This window comes from Oncorhynchus mykiss, chromosome 2 (genome assembly GCF_013265735.2).
Source record: "Oncorhynchus mykiss isolate Arlee chromosome 2, USDA_OmykA_1.1, whole genome shotgun sequence".
Classification (NCBI taxonomy): domain Eukaryota; kingdom Metazoa; phylum Chordata; class Actinopteri; order Salmoniformes; family Salmonidae; genus Oncorhynchus; species Oncorhynchus mykiss.
In genome coordinates this window covers 18,224,447-18,249,155 of record NC_048566.1, presented here as the reverse complement: position 1 = coordinate 18,249,155, position 24,709 = coordinate 18,224,447, and the positions used below count along the sequence as shown (strand labels likewise).

The 24,709-nt window shown below is 45.9% G+C and overlaps 1 protein-coding gene across 1 annotated transcript; it reads left to right on the top strand.

Moving 5' to 3' along the window:
- The first annotated feature begins 413 nt into the window (after positions 1 to 413).
- On the top strand, positions 414 to 24,665 carry LOC110534298 (cytochrome P450 11B, mitochondrial-like). The gene is made up of 9 exons (XM_036940213.1): positions 414 to 858; positions 2,256 to 2,411; positions 3,176 to 3,390; positions 21,962 to 22,165; positions 22,940 to 23,121; positions 23,240 to 23,406; positions 23,503 to 23,581; positions 23,905 to 24,117; positions 24,349 to 24,665. Exons 1-9 carry the CDS (start codon positions 530 to 532, stop codon positions 24,457 to 24,459), a joined length of 1,656 nt encoding a protein of 551 aa, XP_036796108.1. The 5' UTR covers positions 414 to 529; the 3' UTR covers positions 24,460 to 24,665.
- The last annotated feature ends 44 nt before the right edge of the window (positions 24,666 to 24,709 follow it).

The following is a 24,709-nucleotide window of genomic DNA, read 5'->3' as shown; positions in this document are numbered from 1 at the left end:
CTTCACTTTTCAGTTCCTTGTTCCCAAATATTTGTCTTGTTAATCTTTGTTTTGCACATAACCTTTGACTTTTGTGGTGTACATAAGTCAAACGCTGTCCTTATTATGTTGTTACAAAGAAACTGTTAATAAAGACTAGTTTGGTACTGACGTTCTACAGAGATGTGTGTGTGTGTGACTGTAGGTGTGTGTGAGTGTGTGTTCCTGCGTGTCTGTGTGTGACTATGAGTGTTTGTGACTGTGTGTGCGTGTGTTAATCCTACACCATTCTGACATTTTTGTTGTGCTGTTTCTCTTGAACTTTGACCTTCTGAGACATAAATCATCACCTCTATCAGCTCTATGAGAGATGGAGGACAAACAGACGAAGGAGGAGAGGAGGGAGGGATGGAGCAATAATTGAGAAGAAAAAAGCACATTTGCGCTGTAGAGAGTGGAGAGTAGCGGTGAAGCTATGAGAGTCTGTGAGGGTCATCCCTACCTCAGACCATGTGGAGTGTATCTGTGAGGGTCATCCCTACCTCAGACCATGTGGAGTGTATCTGTGAGCCCGTCCGTGTTCCAGGGGATACAGGGGATGTGTGTGTCCGTGCGACAAGCAGCGTGTGTGAGGATACAGAGGGGGATGTGTGTGTGTCCGGCGGGGACAGTGGCAGGGCTCGGTGTGGAGGGGGTAAACCCTGCCAGAGGGGGTCCTGCGGAGAGGGGTGGAGGTAGAGGGCTGAGGCGGTTTGAGGAGATCCCCCACACGGGCAGCAGTGGCTGGCTCAACCTGGTGAAGTTCTGGAGAGAAGACAGATTTAAACTATTACACAAACACATGGAGAGGACCTTCAACACCCTTGGCCCCATTTACAGGTACCTGTGTGTGTGTGCATGTGCGTGGTTGCGTGTGTGTTTGTATGAACGTGTGTGTGGCAGTGTGATACTGTGGGCCCTACCAGCTCTCACAGTCTCACATCATGTTTCTCAAACATACATTTTCAAAGTTAATCCAAATGTCAAATGTTAAAGTTTTTAAGGTTAAGTTCAGGCATTAACTCTGAAAGGTTAAGGTATTAACTCTGAAAGGTTAAGGTATTAACTCTGAAAGGTTAAGGTATTAACTCTGAATGGTTAAGGTACTAACTCTGAAAGGTTAAGGTATTAACTCTGAATGGTTAAGGTACTAACTCTGAATGGTTAAGGTACTAACTCTGAACGGTTAAGGTATTAACTCTGAATGGTTAAGGTGCTAACTCTGAACGGTTAAGGTACTAACGGTTAAGGTATTAACTCTGAAAGGTTAAGGTACTAACTCTGAAAGGTTAAGGTATTAACTCTGAAAGGTTAAGGTACTAACTCTGAACGGTTAAGGTACTAACTCTGAATGGTTAAGGTACTAACTCTGAATGGTTAAGGTACTAACTCTGAACGGTTAAGGTACTAACTCTGAATGGTTAAGGTAGTAACTCTGAAAGGTTAAGGTAGTAACTCTGAAAGGTTAAGGTATTAACTCTAAACGGTTATGGTACTAACTCTGAACGGTTAAGGTACTAACTCTGAATGGTTAAGGTACTAACTCTGAACGGTTAAGGTATTAACTCTGAATGGTTAAGGTACTAACTCTGAACGGTTAAGGTATTAACTCTGAAAGGTTAAGGTACTAACTCTGAAAGGTTAAGGTACTAACTCTGAAAGGTTAAGGTACTAACTCTGAACGGTTAAGGTACTAACTCTGAATGGTTAAGGTACTAACTCTGAATGGTTAAGGTACTAACTCTGAACGGTTAAGGTACTAACTCTGAATGGTTAAGGTAGTAACTCTGAAAGGTTAAGGTAGTAACTCTGAAAGGTTAAGGTATTAACTCTGAAAGGTTAAGGTATTAACTCTGAAAGGTTAAGGTAGTAACTCTGAAAGGTTAAGGTAGTAACTCTGAAAGGTTAAGGTATTAACTCTGAAAGGTTAAGGTAGTAACCGTTGGAATCAGAGGCAGATGCTGACACCCATCCACCATCCTCATCCACAACTCTCTGACAAAACTGAAACCTACTTGAAGGTAACTGTTGCCCCTGGTGTTCAGTTTCCACGTCATCTCCCAATGTCCTTAGACATGGATGGACGTTGAATACTGACTTGTATCACTGGTGACCTGGCTGGTGTCCATCCACAGGGTCTTGTACTATGGTGTGTGTGTGTGTGTGTGTGTGTGTGTGTGTGTGTGTGTGTGTGTGCTGTCATGTTTTATGTACTGTGTCGGGTGTGTCACCAACAGGGAGCGTCTGGGCACCCAGAGCACTGTGAATATCCTGCTGCCGTCTGACATCAGTGAGCTGTTCCGCTCTGAGGGCCTTCACCCCCGACGCATGACCCTGCAGCCATGGGCCACACACAGAGAGACACGGCAGCACAGCAAGGGAGTCTTCCTCAAGTACATACCTGTGTGTGTGTGCGTGTGTGTGTGTGTGTGTGTGTGTGTGTGTGTGTGGTCCTCTCTACCACCAGGAACGGGACAGAGTGTATGGAGGGTGGGAATATAGTCAGTAATTTGACTGTGGTCCTCTCTACCACCAGGAACGGGACAGAGTGTATGGAGGGTGGGAATATAGTCAGTAATTTGACTGTGGTCCTCTCTACCACCAGGAACGGGACAGAGTGTATGGAGGGTGGGAATATAGTCAGTAATTTGACTGTGGTCCTCTCTACCACCAGGAACGGGACAGAGTGTATGGAGGGTGGGAATATAGTCAGTAATTTGACTGTGGTCCTCTCTACCACCAGGAACGGGACAGAGTGTATGGAGGGTGGGAATATAGTCAGTAATTTGACTGTGGTCCTCTCTACCACCAGGAACGGGGCAGAGTGTATGGAGGGTGGGAATATAGTCAGTAATTTGACTGTGGTCCTCTCTACCACCAGGAACGGGGCAGAGTGTATGGAGGGTGGGAATATAGTCAGTAATTTGACTGTGGTCCTCTCTACCACCAGGAACGGGACAGAGTGTATGGAGGGTGGGAATATAGTCAGTAATTTGACTGTGGTCCTCTCTACCACCAGGAACGGGACAGAGTGTATGGAGGGTGGGAATATAGTCAGTAATTTGACTGTGGTCCTCTCTACCACCAGGAAAGGGGCAGAGTGTATGGAGGGTGGGAATATAGTCAGTAATTTGACTGTGGTCCTCTCTACCACCAGGAACGGGGCAGAGTGGCGTGCCGACCGTCTCCTGCTCAACAGGGAGGTGATGATGGCTCCTGCCGTACGTCGCTTCCTGCCCCTCCTAGACGAAGTAGCGAGGGATTTCTGTTGTCAGCTAGCGACCCGTGTGGAGAAAGACGGAGGAAAGGAGGAGAGGGGGCACAGTCTGACTATCGACCCCAGCCCTGACCTCTTCCGCTTCGCCCTGGAAGGTTGTCTTCTTTCACATTTTCATTTTGTGTGGACGTGTTGGTGTGGATGTGGTGGTGTGGATGTGTTGGTGTGGATGTGTGTTAGTGTGGATGTGTTGGTGAGGATGTGTGTTAGTGTGGATGTGTTGGTGTGGATGTGTGTTAGTGTGGACTTGTTGGTGTGGATGTGTTAGTGTGGATGTGTTGGTGTGGATGTGTGTTAGTGTGGATGTGTTGGTGTGGATGTGTTAGTGTGGACGTGTTGGTGTGGATGTGTGTTAGTGTGGATGTGTTAGTGTGGATGTGTTGGTGTGGATGTGTGTTAGTGTGGATGTGTTGGTGTGGATGTGTGTTAGTGTAGATTTGTGTTAGTGTGGACGTGTTGGTGTGGATGTGTGTTAGTGTGGATGTGTTGGTGTGGATGTGTGTTAGTGTGGATGTGTTGGTGTGGATGTGTGTTAGTGTGGATGTGTTAGTGTGGACGTGTTGGTGTGGATGTTGGTGTGGATGTGTGTTAGTGTGGATGTGTTGGTGTGGATGTGTGTTAGTGTGGATGTGTTAGTGTGGATGTGTTAGTGTGGATGTGTTGGTGTGGATGTGTGTTGGTGTGGATGTGTGTTAGTGTGGATGTGTTAGTGTGGATGTGTGTTAGTGTGGACGTGTGGACGTGTTGGTGTGGATGTGTGTTAGTGTGGATGTGTTGGTGTGGATGTGTGTTAGTGTGGATGTGTTAGTGTGGATGTGTTGGTGTGGATGTGTTGGTATGGATGTGTGTTATTTTGGATGTGTGTTGGTGTGGATGTGTGTTAGTGTGGATGTGTTAGTGTGGATGTGTGTTAGTGTGGACGTGTTGGTGTGGATGTGTGTTAGTATGGATGTGTTGGTGTGGATGTGTTAGTGTGGATGTGTTGGTGTGGATGTGTTAGTGTGGATGTGTTGGTGTGGATGTGTGGATGTGTTGGTGTGGATGTGTTGGTGTGGATGTGTTGGTGTGGATGTGTTAGTGTGGATGTGTGTTAGTGTGGATGTGTTGGTGTGGATGTGTATTGATGTGGACGTGTTGGTGTGGATGTGTGTTAGTGTGGATGTGTTAGTGTGGATGTGTTGGTGTGGATGTGTTAGTGTGGATGTGTTGGTGTGGATGTGTGTTAGTGTGGATGTGTTGGTGTGGATGTGTTAGTGTGGATGTGTTGGTGTGGATGTGTGTTAGTGTGGATGTGTGTTAGTCTGGATGTGTTGGTGTGGATGTGTGTTAGTGTGAATGTGTTGGTGTGGATGTGTGTTAGTGTAGATGTGTGTTAGTGTGGACGTGTTGGTGTGGATGTGTGTTAGTGTGGATGTGTTGGTGTGGATGTGTGTTAGTGTGGATGTGTTAGTGTGGATGTGTGTTAGTGTGGATGTGTTGGTGTGGATGTGTGTTATTTTGGATGTGTGTTGGTGTGGATGTGTGTTAGAGTGGATGTGTTAGTGTGGATGTGTTAGTGTGGATGTGTTGGTGTGGATGTGTGTTAGTGTGGATGTGTTAGTGTGGATGTGTTGGTGTGGATGTGTGTTAGTGTGGACGTGTTGGTGTGGATTTGTGTTAGTGTGGATGTGTTGGTGTGGATGTGTTAGTGTGGATGTGTTGGTGTGGATGTGTTGGTGTGGATGTGTGTTAGTGTGGATGTGTTAGTGTGGATGTGTGTTAGTGTGGATGTGTTGGTGTGGATGTGTGTTATTTTGGATGTGTGTTGGTGTGGATGTGTGTTAGAGTGGATGTGTTAGTGTGGATGTGTTAGTGTGGATGTGTTGGTGTGGATGTGTGTTAGTGTGGATGTGTTAGTGTGGATGTGTTGGTGTGGATGTGTGTTAGTGTGGACGTGTTGGTGTGGATTTGTGTTAGTGTGGATGTGTTGGTGTGGATGTGTTAGTGTGGATGTGTTGGTGTGGATGTGTTAGTGTGGATGTGTGGATGTGTTGGTGTGGATGTGTTGGTGTGGATGTGTTGCTGTGGATGTGTTAGTGTGGATGTGTTGGTCTGGATGTGTGTTGGTGTGGATGTGTGTTAGTGTGGATGTGTGTTAGTGTGGATGTGTGTTAGTGTGGATGTGTGTTAGTGTGGACGTGTTGGTGTGGATGTGTGTTAGTGTGGATGTGTTAGTGTGGATGTGTTGGTGTGGATGTGTGTTAGTGTGGATGTGTGTTAGTGTGGATGTGTTGGTGTGGATGTGTGTTATTTTGGATGTGTGTTGGTGTGGATGTGTGTTAGTGTGGATGTGTTAGTGTGGATGTGTTAGTGTGGATGTGTTGGTGTGGATGTGTGTTAATGTGGACGTGTTGGTGTGGATTTGTGTTAGTGTGGATGTGTTGGTGTGGATGTGTTGGTGTGGATGTGTTAGTGTGTTAGTGTGGATGTGTTGGTGTGGATGTGTTGGTGTGGATGTGTGTTAGTGTGGATGTGTTGGTGTGGATGTGTTAGTGTGGATGTGTTGGTGTGGATGTGTGTTAGTGTGGATGTGTGTTAGTCTGGATGTGTTGGTGTGGATGTGTGTTAGTGTGGATGTGTGTTAGTGTGGATGTGTTGGTGTGGATGTGTTAGTGTGGATGTGTTGGTGTGGATGTGTTGGTGTGGATGTGTGTTAATGTGGATGTGTTAGTGTGGGCGTGTTGGTGTGGATGTGTGTTGGTGTGGATGTGTGTTAGTGTGGATGTGTTGGTCTGGATGTGTGTTGGTGTGGATGTGTTAGTGTGGATGTGTTAGTGTGGATGTGTTGGTGTGGATGTGTGTTAGTGTGGACGTGTTGGTGTGGATGTGTGTTAGTGTGGATGTGTTGGTGTGGATGTGTTAGTGTGGATGTGTGGATGTGTTGGTGTGGATGTGTGTTATTTTGGATGTGTGTTGGTGTGGATGTGTGTTAGTGTGGATGTGTTAGTGTGGATGTGTTAGTGTGGATGTGTTGGTGTGGATGTGTGTTAGTGTGGATGTGTTAGTGTGGATGTGTTGGTGTGGATGTGTGTTAGTGTGGACGTGTTGGTGTGGATTTGTGTTAGTGTGGATGTGTTGGTGTGGATGTGTTAGTGTGGATGTGTGGATGTGTTTGTGTGGATGTGTTGGTGTGGATGTGTTGGTGTGGATGTGTTAGTGTGGATGTGTGTTAGTGTGGATGTGTGGATGTGTTGGTGTGGATGTGTTGGTGTGGATGTGTGTTAGTGTGGATGTGTTAGTGTGGATGTGTTGGTCTGGATGTGTGTTGGTGTGGATGTGTGTTAGTGTGGATGTGTGTTAGTGTGGATGTGTTAGTGTGGATGTGTTGGTGTGGATGTGTTAGTGTGGATGTGTTGGTGTGGATGTGTGTTAGTGTGGATGTGTTGGTGTGGATGTGTTAGTGTGGATGTGTTGGTGTGGATGTGTGTTAGTGTGGATGTGTGTTAGTCTGGATGTGTTGGTGTGGATGTGTGTTAGTGTGAATGTGTTGGTGTGGATGTGTGTTAGTGTGGATGTGTTGGTGTGGATGTGTGTTAGTGTGGATGTGTGTTAGTGTGGATGTGTTAGTGTGGATGTGTTGGTGTGGATGTGTTAGTGTGGATGTGTTGGTGTGGATGTGTGTTAGTGTGGATGTGTTGGTGTGGATGTGTTAGTGTGGATGTGTTGGTGTGGATGTGTGTTAGTGTGGATGTGTTAGTGTGGATGTGTTGGTGTGGATGTGTTAGTGTGGATGTGTTGGTGTGGATGTGTGTTAGTGTGGATGTGTTGGTGTGGATGTGTTAGTGTGGATGTGTTGGTGTGGATGTGTTAGTGTGGATGTGTTAGTGTGGACGTGTTGGTGTGGATGTGTGTTAGTGTGGATGTGTTGGTGTGGATGTGTGTTAGTGTGGATGTGATGGTGTGGATGTGTGTTAGTGTGGTTGTGTTAGTGTGGGCTTGTTGGTGTGGATGTGAGTTGGTGTGGATGTGTGTTAGTGTGGATATGTTGGTCTGGATGTGTGTTGGTGTGGATGTGTTAGTGTGGATGTGTTGGTGTGGATGTGTGTTAGTGTGGACGTGTTGGTGTGGATGTGTGTTAGTGTGGATGTGTTAGTGTGGATGTGTTGGTGTGGATGTGTGTTAGTGTGGATGTGTTAGTGTGGATGTGTGTTAGTGTGGATGTGTTGGTGTGGATGTGTGTTATTTTGGATGTGTGTTGGTGTGGATGTGTGTTAGAGTGGATGTGTTAGTGTGGATGTGTTAGTGTGGATGTGTTGGTGTGGATGTGTGTTAGTGTGGATGTGTTGGTGTGGATGTGTGTTAGTGTGGACGTGTTGGTGTGGATTTGTGTTAGTGTGGATGTGTTGGTGTGGATGTGTTAGTGTGGATGTGTTGGTGTGGATGTGTTAGTGTGGATGTGTGGATGTGTTGGTGTGGATGTGTTGGTGTGGATGTGTTGCTGTGGATGTGTTAGTGTGGATGTGTTGGTCTGGATGTGTGTTGGTGTGGATGTGTGTTAGTGTGGATGTGTGTTAGTGTGGATGTGTGTTAGTGTGGATGTGTGTTAGTGTGGACGTGTTGGTGTGGATGTGTGTTAGTGTGGATGTGTTAGTGTGGATGTGTTGGTGTGGATGTGTGTTAGTGTGGATGTGTGTTAGTGTGGATGTGTTGGTGTGGATGTGTGTTATTTTGGATGTGTGTTGGTGTGGATGTGTGTTAGTGTGGATGTGTTAGTGTGGATGTGTTGGTGTGGATGTGTTGGTGTGGATGTGTGTTAATGTGGACGTGTTGGTGTGGATTTGTGTTAGTGTGGATGTGTTGGTGTAGATGTGTTGGTGTGGATGTGTTAGTGTGTTAGTGTGGATGTGTTGGTGTGGATGTGTTGGTGTGGATGTGTGTTAGTGTGGATGTGTTGGTGTGGATGTGTTAGTGTGGATGTGTTGGTGTGGATGTGTGTTAGTGTGGATGTGTGTTAGTCTGGATGTGTTGGTGTGGATGTGTGTTAGTGTGGATGTGTGTTAGTGTGGATGTGTTGGTGTGGATGTGTTAGTGTGGATGTGTTGGTGTGGATGTGTGTTAGTGTGGATGTGTTAGTGTGGGCGTGTTGGTGTGGATGTGTGTTGGTGTGGATGTGTGTTAGTGTGGATGTGTTGGTCTGGATGTGTGTTGGTGTGGATGTGTTAGTGTGGATGTGTTAGTGTGGATGTGTTGGTGTGGATGTGTGTTAGTGTGGACGTGTTGGTGTGGATGTGTGTTAGTGTGGATGTGTTAGTGTGGATGTGTTGGTGTGGATGTGTGTTAGTGTGGATGTGTTAGTGTGGATGTGTGTTAGTGTGGATGTGTTGGTGTGGATGTGTGTTATTTTGGATGTGTGTTGGTGTGGATGTGTGTTAGTGTGGATGTGTTAGTGTGGATGTGTTGGTGTGGATGTGTTGGTGTGGATGTGTGTTAGTGTGGATGTGTTAGTGTGGATGTGTTGGTGTGGATGTGTGTTAGTGTGGACGTGTTGGTGTGGATTTGTTGGTGTGGATGTGTGTTAGTGTGGATGTGTTAGTGTGGATGTGTTGGTGTGGATGTGTGTTAGTGTGGACGTGTTGGTGTGGATTTGTGTTAATGTGGATGTGTTGGTGTGGATGTGTTGGTGTGGATGTGTTGGTGTGGATGTGTTAGTGTGGATGTGTGGATGTGTTGGTGTGGATGTGTTGGTGTGGATGTGTTGGTGTGGATGTGTTAGTGTGGATGTGTGTTAGTGTGGATGTGTGAATGTGTTGGTGTGGATGTGTTGGTGTGGATGTGTTAGTGTGGATGTGTTGGTCTGGATGTGTGTTGGTGTGGATGTGTGTTAGTGTGGATGTGTGTTAGTGTGGATGTGTGTTAGTGTGGACGTGTTGGTGTGGATGTGTGTTAGTGTGGATGTGTTAGTGTGGATGTGTTGGTGTGGGTGTGTGTTAGTGTGGATGTGTGTTAGTGTGGATGTGTTGTGTGGATGTGTGTTATTTTGGATGTGTGTTGGTGTGGATGTGTGTTAGTGTGGATGTGTTAGTGTGGATGTGTTAGTGTGGATGTGTTGGTGTGGATGTGTGTTAATGTGGACGTGTTGGTGTGGATTTGTGTTAGTGTGGATGTGTTGGTGTGGATGTGTTGGTGTGGATGTGTTAGTGTGGATGTGTGGATGTGTTGGTGTGGATGTGTTGGTGTGGATGTGTTAGTGTGGATGTGTGTTAGTGTGGATGTGTTGGTGTGGATGTGTATTGGTGTGGATGTGTATTGGTGTGGATGTGTGTTAGTGTGGATGTGTTGGTGTGGATGTGTTGGTGTGGATGTGTGTTAGTGTGGATGTGTTAGTGTGGATGTGTTAGTGTGGATGTGTTGGTGTGGATGTGTGTTAGTGTGGATGTGTGTTAGTCTGGATGTGTTGGTGTGGATGTGTGTTATTGTGGATGTGTGTTAGTGTGGATGTGTTGGTGTGGATGTGTTAGTGTGGATGTGTTGGTGTGGATGTGTTGGTGTGGATGTGTGTTAGTGTGGATGTGTTAGTGTGGGCGTGTTGGTGTGGATGTGTGTTGGTGTGGATGTGTGTTAGTGTGGATGTGTTGGTCTGGATGTGTGTTGGTGTGGATGTGTTAGTGTGGATGTGTTAGTGTGGATGTGTTGGTGTGGATGTGTGTTAGTGTGGATGTGTTGGTGTGGATGTGTGTTAGTGTGGATGTGTTAGTGTGGATGTGTTGGTGTGGATGTGTGTTAGTGTGGATGTGTTAGTGTGGATGTGTGTTAGTGTGGATGTGTTGGTGTGGATGTGTGTTATTTTGGATGTGTGTTGGTGTGGATATGTGTTAGTGTGGATGTGTTAGTGTGGATGTGTTAGTGTGGATGTGTTGGTGTGGATGTGTGTTAGTGTGGATGTGTTAGTGTGGATGTGTTGGTGTGGATGTGTGTTAGTGTGGACGTGTTGGTGTGGATTTGTGTTAGTGTGGATGTGTTGGTGTGGATGTGTTGGTGTGGATGTGTTGGTGTGGATGTGTTAGTGTGGATGTGTGGATGTGTTGGTGTGGATGTGTTGGTGTGGATGTGTTAGTGTGGATGTGTGTTAGTGTGGATGTGTGGATGTGTTGGTGTGGATGTGTTGGTGTGGATGTGTTAGTGTGGATGTGTTAGTGTGGATGTGTTGGTCTGGATGTGTGTTGGTGTGGATGTGTGTTAGTGTGGATGTGTGTTAGTGTGGATGTGTGTTAGTGTGGATGTGTGTTAGTGTGGACGTGTTGGTGTGGATGTGTGTTAGTGTGGATGTGTTAGTGTGGATGTGTTGGTGTGGATGTGTGTTAGTGTGGATGTGTGTTAGTGTGGATGTGTGTTGGTGTGGATGTGTGTTAGTGTGGATGTGTTAGTGTGGATGTGTTAGTGTGGATGTGTTGGTGTGGATGTGTGTTAATGTGGACGTGTTGGTGTGGATTTGTGTTAGTGTGGATGTGTTGGTGTGGATGTGTTGGTGTGGATGTGTTGGTGCGGATGTGTTAGTGTGGATGTGTGGATGTGTTGGTGTGGATGTGTTGGTGTGGATGTGTTAGTGTGGATGTGTGTTAGTGTGGATGTGTTGGTGTGGATGTGTATTGGTGTGGATGTGTATTGGTGTGGATGTGTTGGTGTGGATGTGTGTTAGTGTGGATGTGTTAGTGTGGGCGTGTTGGTGTGGATGTGTGTTGGTGTGGATGTGTGTTAGTGTGGATGTGTTGGTCTGGATGTGTGTTGGTGTGGATGTGTTAGTGTGGATGTGTTAGTGTGGATGTGTTGGTGTGGATGTGTGTTAGTGTGGACGTGTTGGTGTGGATGTGTGTTAGTGTGGATGTGTTAGTGTGGATGTGTTGGTGTGGATGTGTGTTAGTGTGGATGTGTTAGTGTGGATGTGTGTTAGTGTGGATGTGTTGGTGTGGATGTGTGTTATTTTGGATGTGTGTTGGTGTGGATGTGTGTTAGTGTGGATGTGTTAGTGTGGATGTGTTAGTGTGGATGTGTTGGTGTGGATGTGTGTTAGTGTGGATGTGTTGGTGTGGATGTGTGTTAGTGTGGACGTGTTGGTGTGGATTTGTGTTAGTGTGGATGTGTTGGTGTGGATGTGTTGGTGTGGATGTGTTGGTGTGGATGTGTTAGTGTGGATGTGTTGGTGTGGATGTGTTGGTGTGGATGTGTTGGTGTGGATGTGTTAGTGTGGATGTGTGTTAGTGTGGATGTGTGGATGTGTTGGTGTGTATGTGTAGTGTGGATGTGTTAGTGTGGATGTGTTGGTCTGGATGTGTGTTGGTGTGGATGTGTGTTAGTGTGGATGTGTGTTAGTGTGGATGTGTGTTAGTGTGGACGTGTTGGTGTGGATGTGTGTTAGTGTGGATGTGTTGGTGTGGATGTGTGTTAGTGTGGATGTGTGTTAGTGTGGATGTGTGTTAGTGCGGATGTGTTGGTGTGGATGTGTGTTATTTTGGATGTGTGTTGGTGTGGATGTGTGTTGGTGTGGATGTGTTAGTGTGGATGTGTTAGTGTGGATGTGTTGGTGTGGATGTGTGTTAATGTGGACGTGTTGGTGTGGATTTGTGTTAGTGTGGATGTGTTGGTGTGGATGTGTTGGTGTGGATGTGTTGGTGTGGATGTGTTAGTGTGGATGTGTGGATGTGTTGGTGTGGATGTGTTGGTGTGGATGTGTGTTAGTGTGGATGTGTTAGTGTGGGCGTGTTGGTGTGGATGTATGTTGGTGTGGATGTGTGTTAGTGTGGATGTGTTGGTCTGGATGTGTGTTGGTGTGGATGTGTTAGTGTGGATGTGTTAGTGTGGATGTGTTAGTGTGGATGTGTGTTAGTGTGGATGTGTTGGTGTGGATGTGTATTGGTGTGGATGTGTATTGGTGTGGATGTGTGTTAGTGTGGATGTGTTGGTGTGGATGTGTTGGTGTGGATGTGTGTTAGTGTGGATGTGTTGGTGTGGATGTGTTAGTGTGGATGTGTTGGTGTGGATGTGTGTTAGTGTGGATGTGTGTTAGTCTGGATGTGTTGGTGTGGATGTGTGTTATTGTGGATGTGTGTTAGTGTGGATGTGTTGGTGTGGATGTGTTAGTGTGGATGTGTTGGTGTGGATGTGTTGGTGTGGATGTGTGTTAGTGTGGATGTGTTAGTGTGGGCGTGTTGGTGTGGATGTGTGTTGGTGTCGATGTGTGTTAGTGTGGATGTGTTGGTCTGGATGTGTGTTGGTGTGGATGTGTTAGTGTGGATGTGTTAGTGTGGATGTGTTGGTGTGGATGTGTGTTAGTGTGGATGTGTTGGTGTGGATGTGTGTTAGTGTGGATGTGTTAGTGTGGATGTGTTGGTGTGGATGTGTGTTAGTGTGGATGTGTTAGTGTGGATGTGTTGGTGTGGATGTGTGTTAGTGTGGATGTGTTAGTGTGGATGTGTGTTAGTGTGGATGTGTTGGTGTGGATGTGTGTTATTTTGGATGTGTGTTGGTGTGGATGTGTGTTAGTGTGGATGTGTTAGTGTGGATGTGTTAGTGTGGATGTGTTGGTGTGGATGTGTGTTAGTGTGGATGTGTTAGTGTGGATGTGTTGGTGTGGATGTGTGTTAGTGTGGACGTGTTGGTGTGGATTTGTGTTAGTGTGGATGTGTTGGTGTGGATGTGTTGGTGTGGATGTGTTGGTGTGGATGTGTTAGTGTGGATGTGTGGATGTGTTGGTGTGGATGTGTTGGTGTGGATGTGTTGGTGTGGATGTGTTAGTGTGGATGTGTGTTAGTGTGGATGTGTGGATGTGTTGGTGTGGATGTGTTGGTGTGGATGTGTTAGTGTGGATGTGTTAGTGTGGATGTGTTGGTCTGGATGTGTGTTGGTGTGGATGTGTGTTAGTGTGGATGTGTGTTAGTGTGGATGTGTGTTAGTGTGGATGTGTGTTAGTGTGGACGTGTTGGTGTGGATGTGTGTTAGTGTGGATGTGTTAGTGTGGATGTGTTGGTGTGGATGTGTGTTAGTGTGGATGTGTGTTAGTGTGGATGTGTTGGTGTGGATGTGTGTTATTTTGGATGTGTGTTGGTGTGGATGTGTGTTAGTGTGGATGTGTTAGTGTGGATGTGTTAGTGTGGATGTGTTGGTGTGGATGTGTGTTAATGTGTACGTGTTGGTGTGGATTTGTGTTAGTGTGGATGTGTTGGTGTGGATGTGTTGGTGTGGATGTGTTGGTGTGGATGTGTTAGTGTGGATGTGTGGATGTGTTGGTGTGGATGTGTTGGTGTGGATGTGTTAGTGTGGATGTGTGTTAGTGTGGATGTGTTGGTGTGGATGTGTATTGGTGTGGATGTGTATTGGTGTGGATGTGTTGGTGTGGATGTGTGTTAGTGTGGATGTGTTAGTGTGGGCGTGTTGGTGTGGATGTGTGTTGGTGTGGATGTGTGTTAGTGTGGATGTGTTGGTCTGGATGTGTGTTGGTGTGGATGTGTTAGTGTGGATGTGTTAGTGTGGATGTGTTGGTGTGGATGTGTGTTAGTGTGGACGTGTTGGTGTGGATGTGTGTTAGTGTGGATGTGTTAGTGTGGATGTGTTGGTGTGGATGTGTGTTAGTGTGGATGTGTTAGTGTGGATGTGTGTTAGTGTGGATGTGTTGGTGTGGATGTGTGTTATTTTGGATGTGTGTTGGTGTGGATGTGTGTTAGTGTGGATGTGTTAGTGTGGATGTGTTAGTGTGGATTTGTTGGTGTGGATGTGTGTTAGTGTGGATGTGTTGGTGTGGATGTGTGTTAGTGTGGACGTGTTGGTGTGGATTTGTGTTAGTGTGGATGTGTTGGTGTGGATGTGTTGGTGTGGATGTGTTGGTGTGGATGTGTTAGTGTGGATGTGTTGGTGTGGATGTGTTGGTGTGGATGTGTTGGTGTGGATGTGTTAGTGTGGATGTGTGTTATTGTGGATGTGTGGATGTGTTGGTGTGTATGTGTAGTGTGGATGTGTTAGTGTGGATGTGTTGGTCTGGATGTGTGTTGGTGTGGATGTGTGTTAGTGTGGATGTGTGTTAGTGTGGATGTGTGTTAGTGTGGACGTGTTGGTGTGGATGTGTGTTAGTGTGGATGTGTTGGTGTGGATGTGTGTTAGTGTGGATGTGTGTTAGTGTGGATGTGTGTTAGTGCGGATGTGTTGGTGTGGATGTGTGTTATTTTGGATGTGTGTTGGTGTGGATGTGTGTTAGTGTGGATGTGTTAGTGTGGATGTGTTAGTGTGGATGTGTTGGTGTGGATGTGTGTTAATGTGGACGTGTTGGTGTGGATTTGTGTTAGTGTGGATGTGTTGGTGTGGATGTGTTGGTGTGGATGTGTTGGTGTGGATGTGTTAGTGTGGATGTGTGGATGTGTTGGTGTGGATGTGTTGGTGTGGATGTGTGTTAGTGTGGATGTGTTAGTGTGGGCGTGTTGGTGTGAATGTATGTTGGTGTGGATGTGTGTTAGTGTGGATGTGTTGGTGTGGATGTGTGTTAGTGTGGACGTGTTGGTGTGGATGTGTGTTAGTGTGGATGTGTTAGTGTGGATGTGTTAGTGTGGATGTGTTGGTGTGGATGTGTGTTAGTGTGGATGTGTTAGTGTGGATGTGTTGGTGTGGATGTGTGTTAGTGTGGATGTGTTGGTCTGGATGTGTGTTGGTGTGGATGTGTTAGTGTGGATGTGTTAGTGTGGATGTGTTGGTGTGGATGTGTGTTAGTGTGGACGTGTTGGTGTGGATGTGTGTTAGTGTGGATGTGTTAGTGTGGATGTGTTAGTGTGGATGTGTTGGTGTGGATGTGTGTTAGTGTGGATGTGTTAGTGTGGATGTGTTGGTGTGGATGTGTGTTAGTGTGGACGTGTTGGTGTGGATTTGTGTTAGTGTGGATGTGTTGGTGTGGATGTGTTGGTGTGGATGTGTTGGTGTGGATGTGTTAGTGTGGATGTGTGGATGTGTTGGTGTGGATGTGTTGGTGTGGATGTGTTGGTGTGGATGTGTTAGTGTGGATGTGTGTTAGTGTGGATGTGTGGATGTGTTGGTGTGGATGTGTTGGTGTGGATGTGTTAGTGTGGATGTGTTAGTGTGGATGTGTTGGTCTGGATGTGTGTTGGTGTGGATGTGTGTTAGTGTGGATGTGTGTTAGTGTGGATGTGTGTTAGTGTGGATGTGTGTTAGTGTGGACGTGTTGGTGTGGATGTGTGTTAGTGTGGATGTGTTAGTGTGGATGTGTTGGTGTGGATGTGTGTTAGTGTGGATGTGTGTTAGTGTGGATGTGTTGGTGTGGATGTGTGTTATTTTGGATGTGTGTTGGTGTGGATGTGTGTTAGTGTGGATGTGTTGGTGTGGATGTGTGTTAATGTGGACGTGTTGGTGTGGATTTGTGTTAGTGTGGATGTGTTGGTGTGGATGTGTTGGTGTGGATGTGTTAGTGTGGATGTGTTAGTGTGGATGTGTGTTAGTGTGGATGTGTTGGTGTGGATGTGTATTGGTGTGGATGTGTATTGGTGTGGATGTGTTGGTGTGGATGTGTGTTAGTGTGGATGTGTTGGTGTGGATGTGTATTGGTGTGGATGTGATGGTGTGGATGTGGTTGTGTGGTTGTGTTGGTGTGGATGTGTTAGTGTGGATGTGTTAGTGTGGATGTGTTTGTGTGGTTGTGTTGGCGTGGATGAATCTCTCTCTTTCTCAGTCTTTCTCTCTCTGTCTCTCAGTATCTCTGTCTCTGTCTCTCTCTGTCTCTCTGTCTTTCTCAGTCTCTTTCTCACGTTGTCTCTCTCTCTCAGTCTTTCTGTCTCACTCTCTCTCTCTCTCTCTCTCAGTCTCTCTGTCTTTCTCTGTGTCTCTCTTTCTCTCTTTCTCTCTCAGTCTCTCTGTCTCTCTCAGTCTCTCAGTCTCTCTGTCTCACTCTGTCTCTCTCAGTCTCTCAGTCTCTCTGTCTCTCTCTGTCTCTCTGTCGCTCTCTTTCTCTCTCAGTCTCTCAGTCTCTCTGTCTCTCTCAGTCTCTCAGTCTCTCTGTCTCTCTCTTTCTCTCTCAGTCTCTCAGTCTCTCTGTCTCTCTCTGTCTCTCTCAGTCTCTCAGTCTCTCTGTCTCTCTCTGTCTCTCTCAGTCTCTCAGTCTCTCTGTCTCACTCTCTCTCTCTGTCTTTCTGTCTCACGGTGTCTCTCTCTCTCAGTCTTTCTGTCTCACTCTGTCTCTCTCTCTCTGTCTTTGTCTCTCTCAGTCTCTCTGTCTCTCTCTGTCTCACTCGGTCTCTCTGTCTCTCTGTCTTTCTCAGTCTCTCTCTCTCTCAGTCTTTCTGTCTCTCTCGGTCTCTCTGTCTTTCTCAGTCTCTCTCTCTCTCAGTCTTTCTGTATCTCTCTCAGTTTCTCTCAGTTTCGGTTCATTTCGGTTAATTTCAATTCATTTCAATTCAATGGGATTTATTGGCATTGGAAACATGTTTAAACATATTAAATAAACAAATGTGAAATAAACAATAAAACATGTACAGTAAACACTGCATTCACAAACGTTCTAAAGGAATACATGTCATATTATGTCTATATACAGTGTTGTAACAATGTGCAAATAGTTAAAGTACAAAAGGGAAAATAAATCAACAAGGGTGTTTGTTCTAAACTGGTTGCCATTTTTTAACCTTTATTTAACTAGGCAAGTCAGTTTAAGAAAAATTATTATTTACAATGACGGTCTACACCGGTCAAACCCAAACAACGCTGGGCCAATTGTGCGCCGCCCTATGGGACTCCCAATCACAGCCAGTTGTGATCCAGCCTGGATTCAAACCAGGGTGTCTGTAGTGATGCCTCTTCTTTTTTAGTCTTCTTTTTTTTGTAATTTTATATTTTATTTAACTAGGCAAGTCAGTTAAGAACAAATTCTTATTCATAATGACGGCCTACACCGGTCAAAACCGGACGACACTAGGCCAGTCGTGCGCAGCCCTATGGGACTCCCAATCACAGATGTTGTGATCCAGCCTGGATTTGAATCAGGGTGTCTGTAGTGACGCCTGTAGCACTGAGATTGGTGTTTTACATTGTACACAGAGGATATTTTTGTCGAATTCTGCATGCGGTCTCAATTTGGTGTTTGTCCCATTTTGTGAATTCTTGGTTGGTGAGATGACCCCAGACCTCAGACCCATGAAGGGCAATGAGTACCAAAACTCCTTTAAGTATTTTTTGCCAGATCATAATTGGTATGTCAAATTTTATCTTCCTTTTGATGGCATAGAAGGCCCTTCTTGCCTTGTCTCTCAAATCGTTCACAGCTTTGTGGAAGTTACCTGTGGTGCTGATGTTTAGGCCAAGTTATGTATAGTTTTTGTGTGTTCTAGGGCAACGCTGTCTAGACGGAATTTGCATTTGTGGTCGTGACTAGTTTTGGGCCACCATTCTTTTTGTCTTACTGAGATTTACCGTCAGGAACCAGGTCTGACAGGATCTGTGCAGAAGTTCTAGGTGCTGCTGTAGGCCCTCCTTGGTTTTTTAAAAATTATTTCTTATTTATTTGATTTATTTCACCTTTATTTAACCAAGTAGGCCAGTTGTGAACAAGTTCTCATTTACAACTGCGACCTGGCCAAGATAAAGCAAAGCAGTGCGACACAAACAACAACACAGAGTTACACATAAACAAACATACAGTGTGTGCAAATGTAGAAGAGTAGGGAGGTAGGCAATAAATAGGCCCTAGAGGTGAAAATAATTACAATTTAGCATTAATACTGGAGTGATAAATGTGCAGATGATGATGTGCATCATTCTGGTTGGGGACAGAAGCACCAGATCATCAGCAAACAGCAGACATTTGACTTCAGATTCTAGTAGGGTGAGGCTGGGTGCTGCAGACTGTTTTAGTACCCTCGCCAATTCATATATATATATATATATATATATATATACAGTGCCTTGCAAAAGTATTCGGCCCCCTTGAACTTTGCGACCTTTTGCCACATTTCAGGCTTCAAACATAAAGATATAAAACTGTATTTTTTTTGTGAAGAATCAACAACAAGTGGGACACAATCATGAAGTGGAACGACATTTATTGGATATTTCAAACTTTTTTAACAAATCAAAAACTGAAAAATTGGGCGTGCAAAATTATTCAGCCCCCTTAAGTTAATACTTTGTAGCGCCACCTTTTGCTGCGATTACAGCTGTAAGTCGCTTGGGGTATGGCTCTATCAGTTTTGCACATCGAGAGACTGACATTTTTTCCCATTCCTCCTTGCAAAACAGCTCAAGCTCAGTGAGGTTGGATGGAGAGCATTTGTGAACAGCAGTTTTCAGTTCTTTCCACAGATTCTCGATTGGATTCAGGTCTGGACTTTGACTTGGCCATTCTAACACCTGGATATGTTTATTTTTGAACCATTCCATTGTAGATTTTGCTTTATGTTTTGGATCATTGTCTTGTTGGAAGACAAATCTCCGTCCCAGTCTCAGGTCTTTTGCAGACTCCATCAGGTTTTCTTCCAGAATGGTCCTGTATTTGGCTCCATCCATCTTCCCATCAATTTTAACCATCTTCCCTGTCCCTGCTGAAGAAAAGCAGGCCCAAACCATGATGCTGCCACCACCATGTTTGACAGTGGGGATGGTGTGTTCAGGGTGATGAGCTGTGTTGCTTTTACGCCAAACATAACGTTTTGCATTGTTGCCAAAAAGTTCAATTTTGGTTTCATCTGACCAGAGCACCTTCTTCCACATGTTTGGTGTGTCTCCCAGGTGGCTTGTGGCAAACCTTAAACGACACTTTTTATGGATATCTTTAAGAAATGGCTTTCTTCTTGCCACTCTTCCATAAAGGCCAGATTTGTGCAATATACGACTGATTGTTGTCCTATGGACAGAGTCTCCCACCTCAGCTGTAGATCTCTGCAGTTCATCCAGAGTGATCATGGGCCTCTTGGCTGCATCTCTGATCAGTCTTCTCCTTGTATGAGCTGAAAGTTTAGAGGGACGGCCAGGTCTTGGTAGATTTGCAGTGGTCTGATACTCCTTCCATTTCAATATTATCGCTTGCACAGTGCTCCTTGGGATGTTTAAAGCTTGGGAAAGCTTTTTGTATCCAAATCCGGCTTTAAACTTCTTCACAACAGTATCTCGGACCTGCCTGGTGTGTTCCTTGTTCTTCATGATGCTCTCTGCGCTTTTAACGGACCTCTGAGACTATCACAGTGCAGGTGCATTGATACGGAGACTTGATTACACACAGGCGGATTGTATTTATCATCATTAGTCATTTAGGTCAACATTGGATCATTCAGAGATCCTCACTGAACTTCTGGAGAGAGTTTGCTGCACTGAAAGTAAAGGGGCTGAATAATTTTGCACGCCCAATTTTTCAGTTTTTGATTTGTTAAAAAGGTTTGAAATTTCCAATAAATGTCGTTCCACTTCATGATTGTGTCCCACTTGTTGTTGATTTTATATCTTTATGTTTGAAGCCTGAAATGTGGCAAAAGGTCGCAAAGTTCAAGGGGGCCGAATACTTTCGCAAGGCACTGTATATATATGATGAAGAGGGTGGGGCTTAAGCTGCATCCCTGTCTCACTCCACAGCTCTGTGGAAAGAAATGGATGTGTTTTTGCCAATTTTACCCGCACCCTTGTCGTTTGTGTACATTTGATAATGTTGCATGTTGCATGTTTTCCCCAAACACCACTTTCCATCAATTTATATAGAAGACCCTCTACCCTTTTCTTGATATCAACAAAGCATGAGAAGACTTTGCCTTTGTTTTGTTTTGTTTGGTTGTCAATTAGGGTGTGCAGGGTGAATATGTGGACTGTCGTACAGTAATTTGGTAGAAAGCCAATTTGAAATTTTCTCAGTACATTGTTTTCAGTGAGGAAATGTACGAGTCTGCTGTTAATGATAATGCAGAGGATTTTCCCATGGCTGCTGTTGACACATATCCCACGGTAGTTATTGGGGTCAAAATTGTCTCTCTCTCTCTCTCTCTCGCTCTCTCTTCCCTCTTTTCTCCCTCCCTCTCTCTCTCTCTCTCTCTCTCTCTCTCTCTCTCTCGCTCTTCTCCCTCTGTCTCAGTCTTTCGCTCTCTCTCTCACTCTCTCTCTCTCTCTCTTCTCCCTCTGTCTCAGTCTCTCTCTCTCTCTCTTCTCCCTCTGTCTCAGTCTCTCTCTCTCTCTCTCTCTCTTCTCCCTCTGTCTCAGTCTCTCTCTCTCTCTCTCTCTCTTCTCCCTCTGTCTCAGTCTCTCTCTCTCTCTCTCTCTCTCTCTTCTCCCTCTGTCTCAGTCTTTCTCTCTCTCTCTCTCTTCTCCCTCTGTCTCAGTCTTTCTCTCTCTCTCTCTCTCTCTCTCTCTCTTCTCCCTCTTTCTCAGTCTCTCTCTCTCTCTCTCTCTCTCTCTCTCTCTCTTCTCCCTCTGTCTCAGTCTCTCTCTCTCTCTCTCTCTCTCTTCTCCCTCTGTCTCAGTCTTTCTTTCTCTCTCTCTCTCTCTTCTCCCTCTGTCTCAGTCTTTCTCTCTCTCTCTCTCTCTCTCTCTTCTCCCTCTGTCTCAGTCTCAGTCTCTCTCTCTCTCTCTCTCTCTCTCTCTCTCTCTCTCTCTCTCTCTCTCTCTTCTCCCTCTGTCTCAGTCTTTCTCTCTCTCACTCTCTCTCTCACTCTCTCTTACTCACTTCAAAATAGATTTTCCTTCAAAATACTTTAGACATCAATGATCTCTCATCAACATTCTCTTGCCCGTATTCCGTTAGGGCACAGCCTATGAAATGAGAGAATAGTAGAAGTAAATGTTTGAATATAGCCTGTTAGAGATTATCAGGAAGGCCTCTGAATTTTCTCACCAGGATCTTTGAGAGCAGCTTTGATGTGCCTGTCTGAATGTGACACATTAGTGTGTGTGTGTGTGTGTGTGTGTGTGTGTGTGTGTGTGTGTGTGTGTGTGTGTGTGTGTGTGTGAATGCAGGTATTTGTGGGGGGATAATTATTTTAGATTGGCTCACTCCACACACAGCCTTAGGGAGAGTTTACGGCGCTATTGCTGTTTGACCCAAAAAAACATTATGATGCTCTTAGACAGCATCCCATACTTCCATGACAGTTAGACAGGGCCAGCTGCTTAGCTATATCAGGGAGGGAATAGATAGATGGAAACTCTATCCCTGTGACTGACGTGGCTCTAATGTAGAACTAATATGTCTGGTGGATGGATGTCACATGATGGATGTTCTGTCTGTCTGTCTGTCTGTCTGTCTGTCTGTCTGTCTGTCTGTCTGTCTGTCTGTCTGTCTGTCTGTCTGTCTGTCTGTCTGTCTGTCTACCGTATCTGTCTATCTAGCTGTCTGTCTGTCTACCGTATCTCTCTATCTGTCTGTCTGTCTGTCTATCTGTCTGTCTGTCTGTCTACTGTATCTCTCTGTCTGTCTGTCTGTCTGTCTGTCTGTCTGTCTGTCTGTCTGTCTGTCTGTCTGTCTTTTAGGTGATTCAAGGTATCTAAATATCGTCCAGGCTAGAAATGGAAGATACAGTAGAGTCGACCACTGATGAGAACATCAGATAAACTGTATGGACGGGGGGTTTCTGAAGTTAATATCTATCTTCGCTTTCTTTCTTTACCTTTCTCCATTCTACTTCATCTCAAAATCCTCTGTTAATCACTTTTTCTCTCGTTCTCTTTCTCCAGCCAGTTGTCATGTCCTGTATGGAGAGCGTATCGGTCTCTTCTCCACCTCTCCCTCCCAGGAGTCTCAGAAGTTTATTTTTGCAGTTGAGAGAATGTTGGCCACCACCCCTCCTCTCCTCTACCTGCCCCCCCGTCTGCTGTGGCGCCTGGGCGCCCCCCTCTGGACACAACACGCCACTGCATGGGACATCATCTTCAGCCACGGTGAGACAAAAAGAAGAAAATCATCCCCAAAAGGAATGATAAACTAATGATAGTAATGACAACACTTCTCCCCTCATTCACTACCATTCCTTCTCTCCTCTCAACCCTTCTCCTTCTCTCCTATCAACCCCTCTCCTTCTCTTCTCTCAACCCTTCTCCTTCTCTTCTCTCAACCCTTCTCCTTCTCTTCTCTCAACCCTTTTCCTTCTCTTCTCTCAACCCCTCTCCTCTTCTCTCAACCTTCTTCTCTCCTCTCAACCCTTCTCCTTCTCTTCTCTCAACCCCTCTCCTTCTCTCCTCTCAAACCCTCTCCTTCTCTTCTCTCAACCCCTCTCCTTCTCTCCTCTCAACCCTTCTCCTCTTCTCTCAACCCCTCTCCTTCTCTCCTCTCAACCCTTATCCTTCTCTCCTCTCAACCCTTCTCCTTCTCTTCTCTCAACCCCTCTCCTTCTCTCCTCTCAACCCTTCTCCTTCTCTCCTCTCAAACCCTCTCCTTCTCTTCTCTCAACCCCTCTCCTTCTCTCCTCTCAACCCTTCTTCTTCTCTTCTCTCAACCCCTCTCCTTCTCTTCTCTCAACCCCTCTCCTTCTCTCCTCTCAACCCTTCTCCTTCTCTTCTCTCAACCCCTCTCCTTCTCTTCTCTCAACCCCTCTCCTTCTCTTCTCTCAACCCCTCTCCCACCTTGACCTGACTCATCTTCCTCATTCTCTCTCCTCACTGCTGTCCCCCTCACCTTCCCCGTTTCACTGTTCTGTTCCCCTTTCCTACCCCCAGCCGAGAAAAGGATCCAGAGAGGAGTCCAGCGTCTGCGCTCCACCCAGGCTGCGGGAGGTGGTAGTGGGGGTGCAGAGGGAGAGTTCACAGGGATCCTGGGTCAGTTGATGGATAAAGGACAGTTGTCTCTGGAGCTCATTAGAGCCAACATCACTGAACTCATGGCCGGGGGAGTGGACACGGTGAGTGCATGTGTGGTATGTGTGTGTGTCTAAAGCTCAGTCAGTTTGATGTGTGTACAGAATGTGTCTTACCCCACTTATATCTTGTTATGTGAAATGAGTATGTGTGTATCCTCAGACAGCAGTGCCCCTGCAGTTTGCCCTGTATGAGTTGGGTCGTAACCCGGCAGTGCAGGAACAGGTCAGAGTTCAGGTGAAGGCAGCGTGGGCAAGAGCCGGCGGTGACGCCCACAAGGCCCTGCAGGGGGCGCCACTACTGAAGGGACTCGTCAAGGAGACCCTCAGGTACAGAGAGTGTCTGCATTCATTTTAGAGATGTATATCTTTCAGTTTGATAGTTATTTGTAATCTGTACATGTCTGTGTGTGCTGTGTGGTAAAGGTTATATCCAGTGGGAATTACTGTCCAGAGATATCCAGTCAGAGACATCATCATCCAGAACTACCACATACCTGCTGGGGTGAGATCAGTCTCTGACACACAAACACACACACACAGGCACATGCATGCACGCACGCACGCACGCACGCATGCACGCACACAAGCACACACACACACACACACACACACACACACACACACACACACACACACACACACACACACACACACACACACACACACACACACACACACACACACACACACACACACTCTCTCTCTCTCTCATTTCTCAGCCATCTATCTCTCTCGTTCCCTCTCGCTCTCTTGCTCTCTCTCTCTCCCTCCCCCTGTCTTTCTCTTCCTCTCATTCCCCTTTCTCCCTCCCCCTTGCTCTCTCAGACATGTGTCCAGGCATGTCTGTATCCTCTGGGGAGAAGTCGTGACGTGTTTCAGGATCCAGAGCGTTTTGACCCTGGTCGCTGGGGGACTCAGGAGTCTGGAGAGGGGCCTGGGGGTGGTGGAGGGTTCCGCTCCCTGGCGTTTGGATTCGGGGCCAGGCAGTGTGTTGGCAGGAGGATCGCTGAGAACGAAATGCAGCTGCTACTGATGCACGTGAGTGAAGGAGGGATGGAGGTTGACAGAGAGGGAGATGAGAAAGCAAAGTGAAAAGGAAGAGAGGGATGTCAAAAAGGAGAGAATGATGTGAGAAGGAAAGACATGATGAGAGTGAAGAAGTGAAGTCTGGAGAAGATTAGTTGAATCTATGCTAATGAGTCCCACTTTCTCCTTCGCCTCCCCCCTTCCTACCCCTCATTTTCTATCCCTCTCTCTCCCTCTCTGTAGATCCTGTTGAGTTTCCGTCTCAGTGTGTCGTCTTCAGAGGAGCTCAGCACCAAATACACCCTAATCCTCCAGCCTGAAACCCCACCACGCATCACCTTCAGCACACTCTGACACACACCCACACTCACCCCCCCCCCTCCCCCCTTAACACACACACATACACACATACACCAATCGTTTAACCAACCAAACAAATCAATCATTTTATCAATCTATTATACCAGGTAATCTCAATGAACTCACCAACAGCCTTACCATATAGTCCACATGAAAACATCAAATAATAATAAAGTCCTATTTCAGGTCAATGAAAAGGCCAGTGTTTTCTTGTTCATTTCTTTTTCAGATGTTGATTAATATT

Bases quoted from the DNA above. Each gene is read 5' to 3' on its own strand.
- LOC110534298 (XM_036940213.1), top strand. From the start codon at position 530: ATGTGGAGTGTATCTGTGAGCCCGTCCGTGTTCCAGGGGATACAGGGG. The intron at 2,412-3,175 runs GTACATACCTGT...CTCTACCACCAG, and splicing joins AGCAAGGGAGTCTTCCTCAA to GAACGGGGCAGAGTGGCGTG. The intron at 24,118-24,348 runs GTGAGTGAAGGA...CCCTCTCTGTAG, and splicing joins TGCAGCTGCTACTGATGCAC to ATCCTGTTGAGTTTCCGTCT.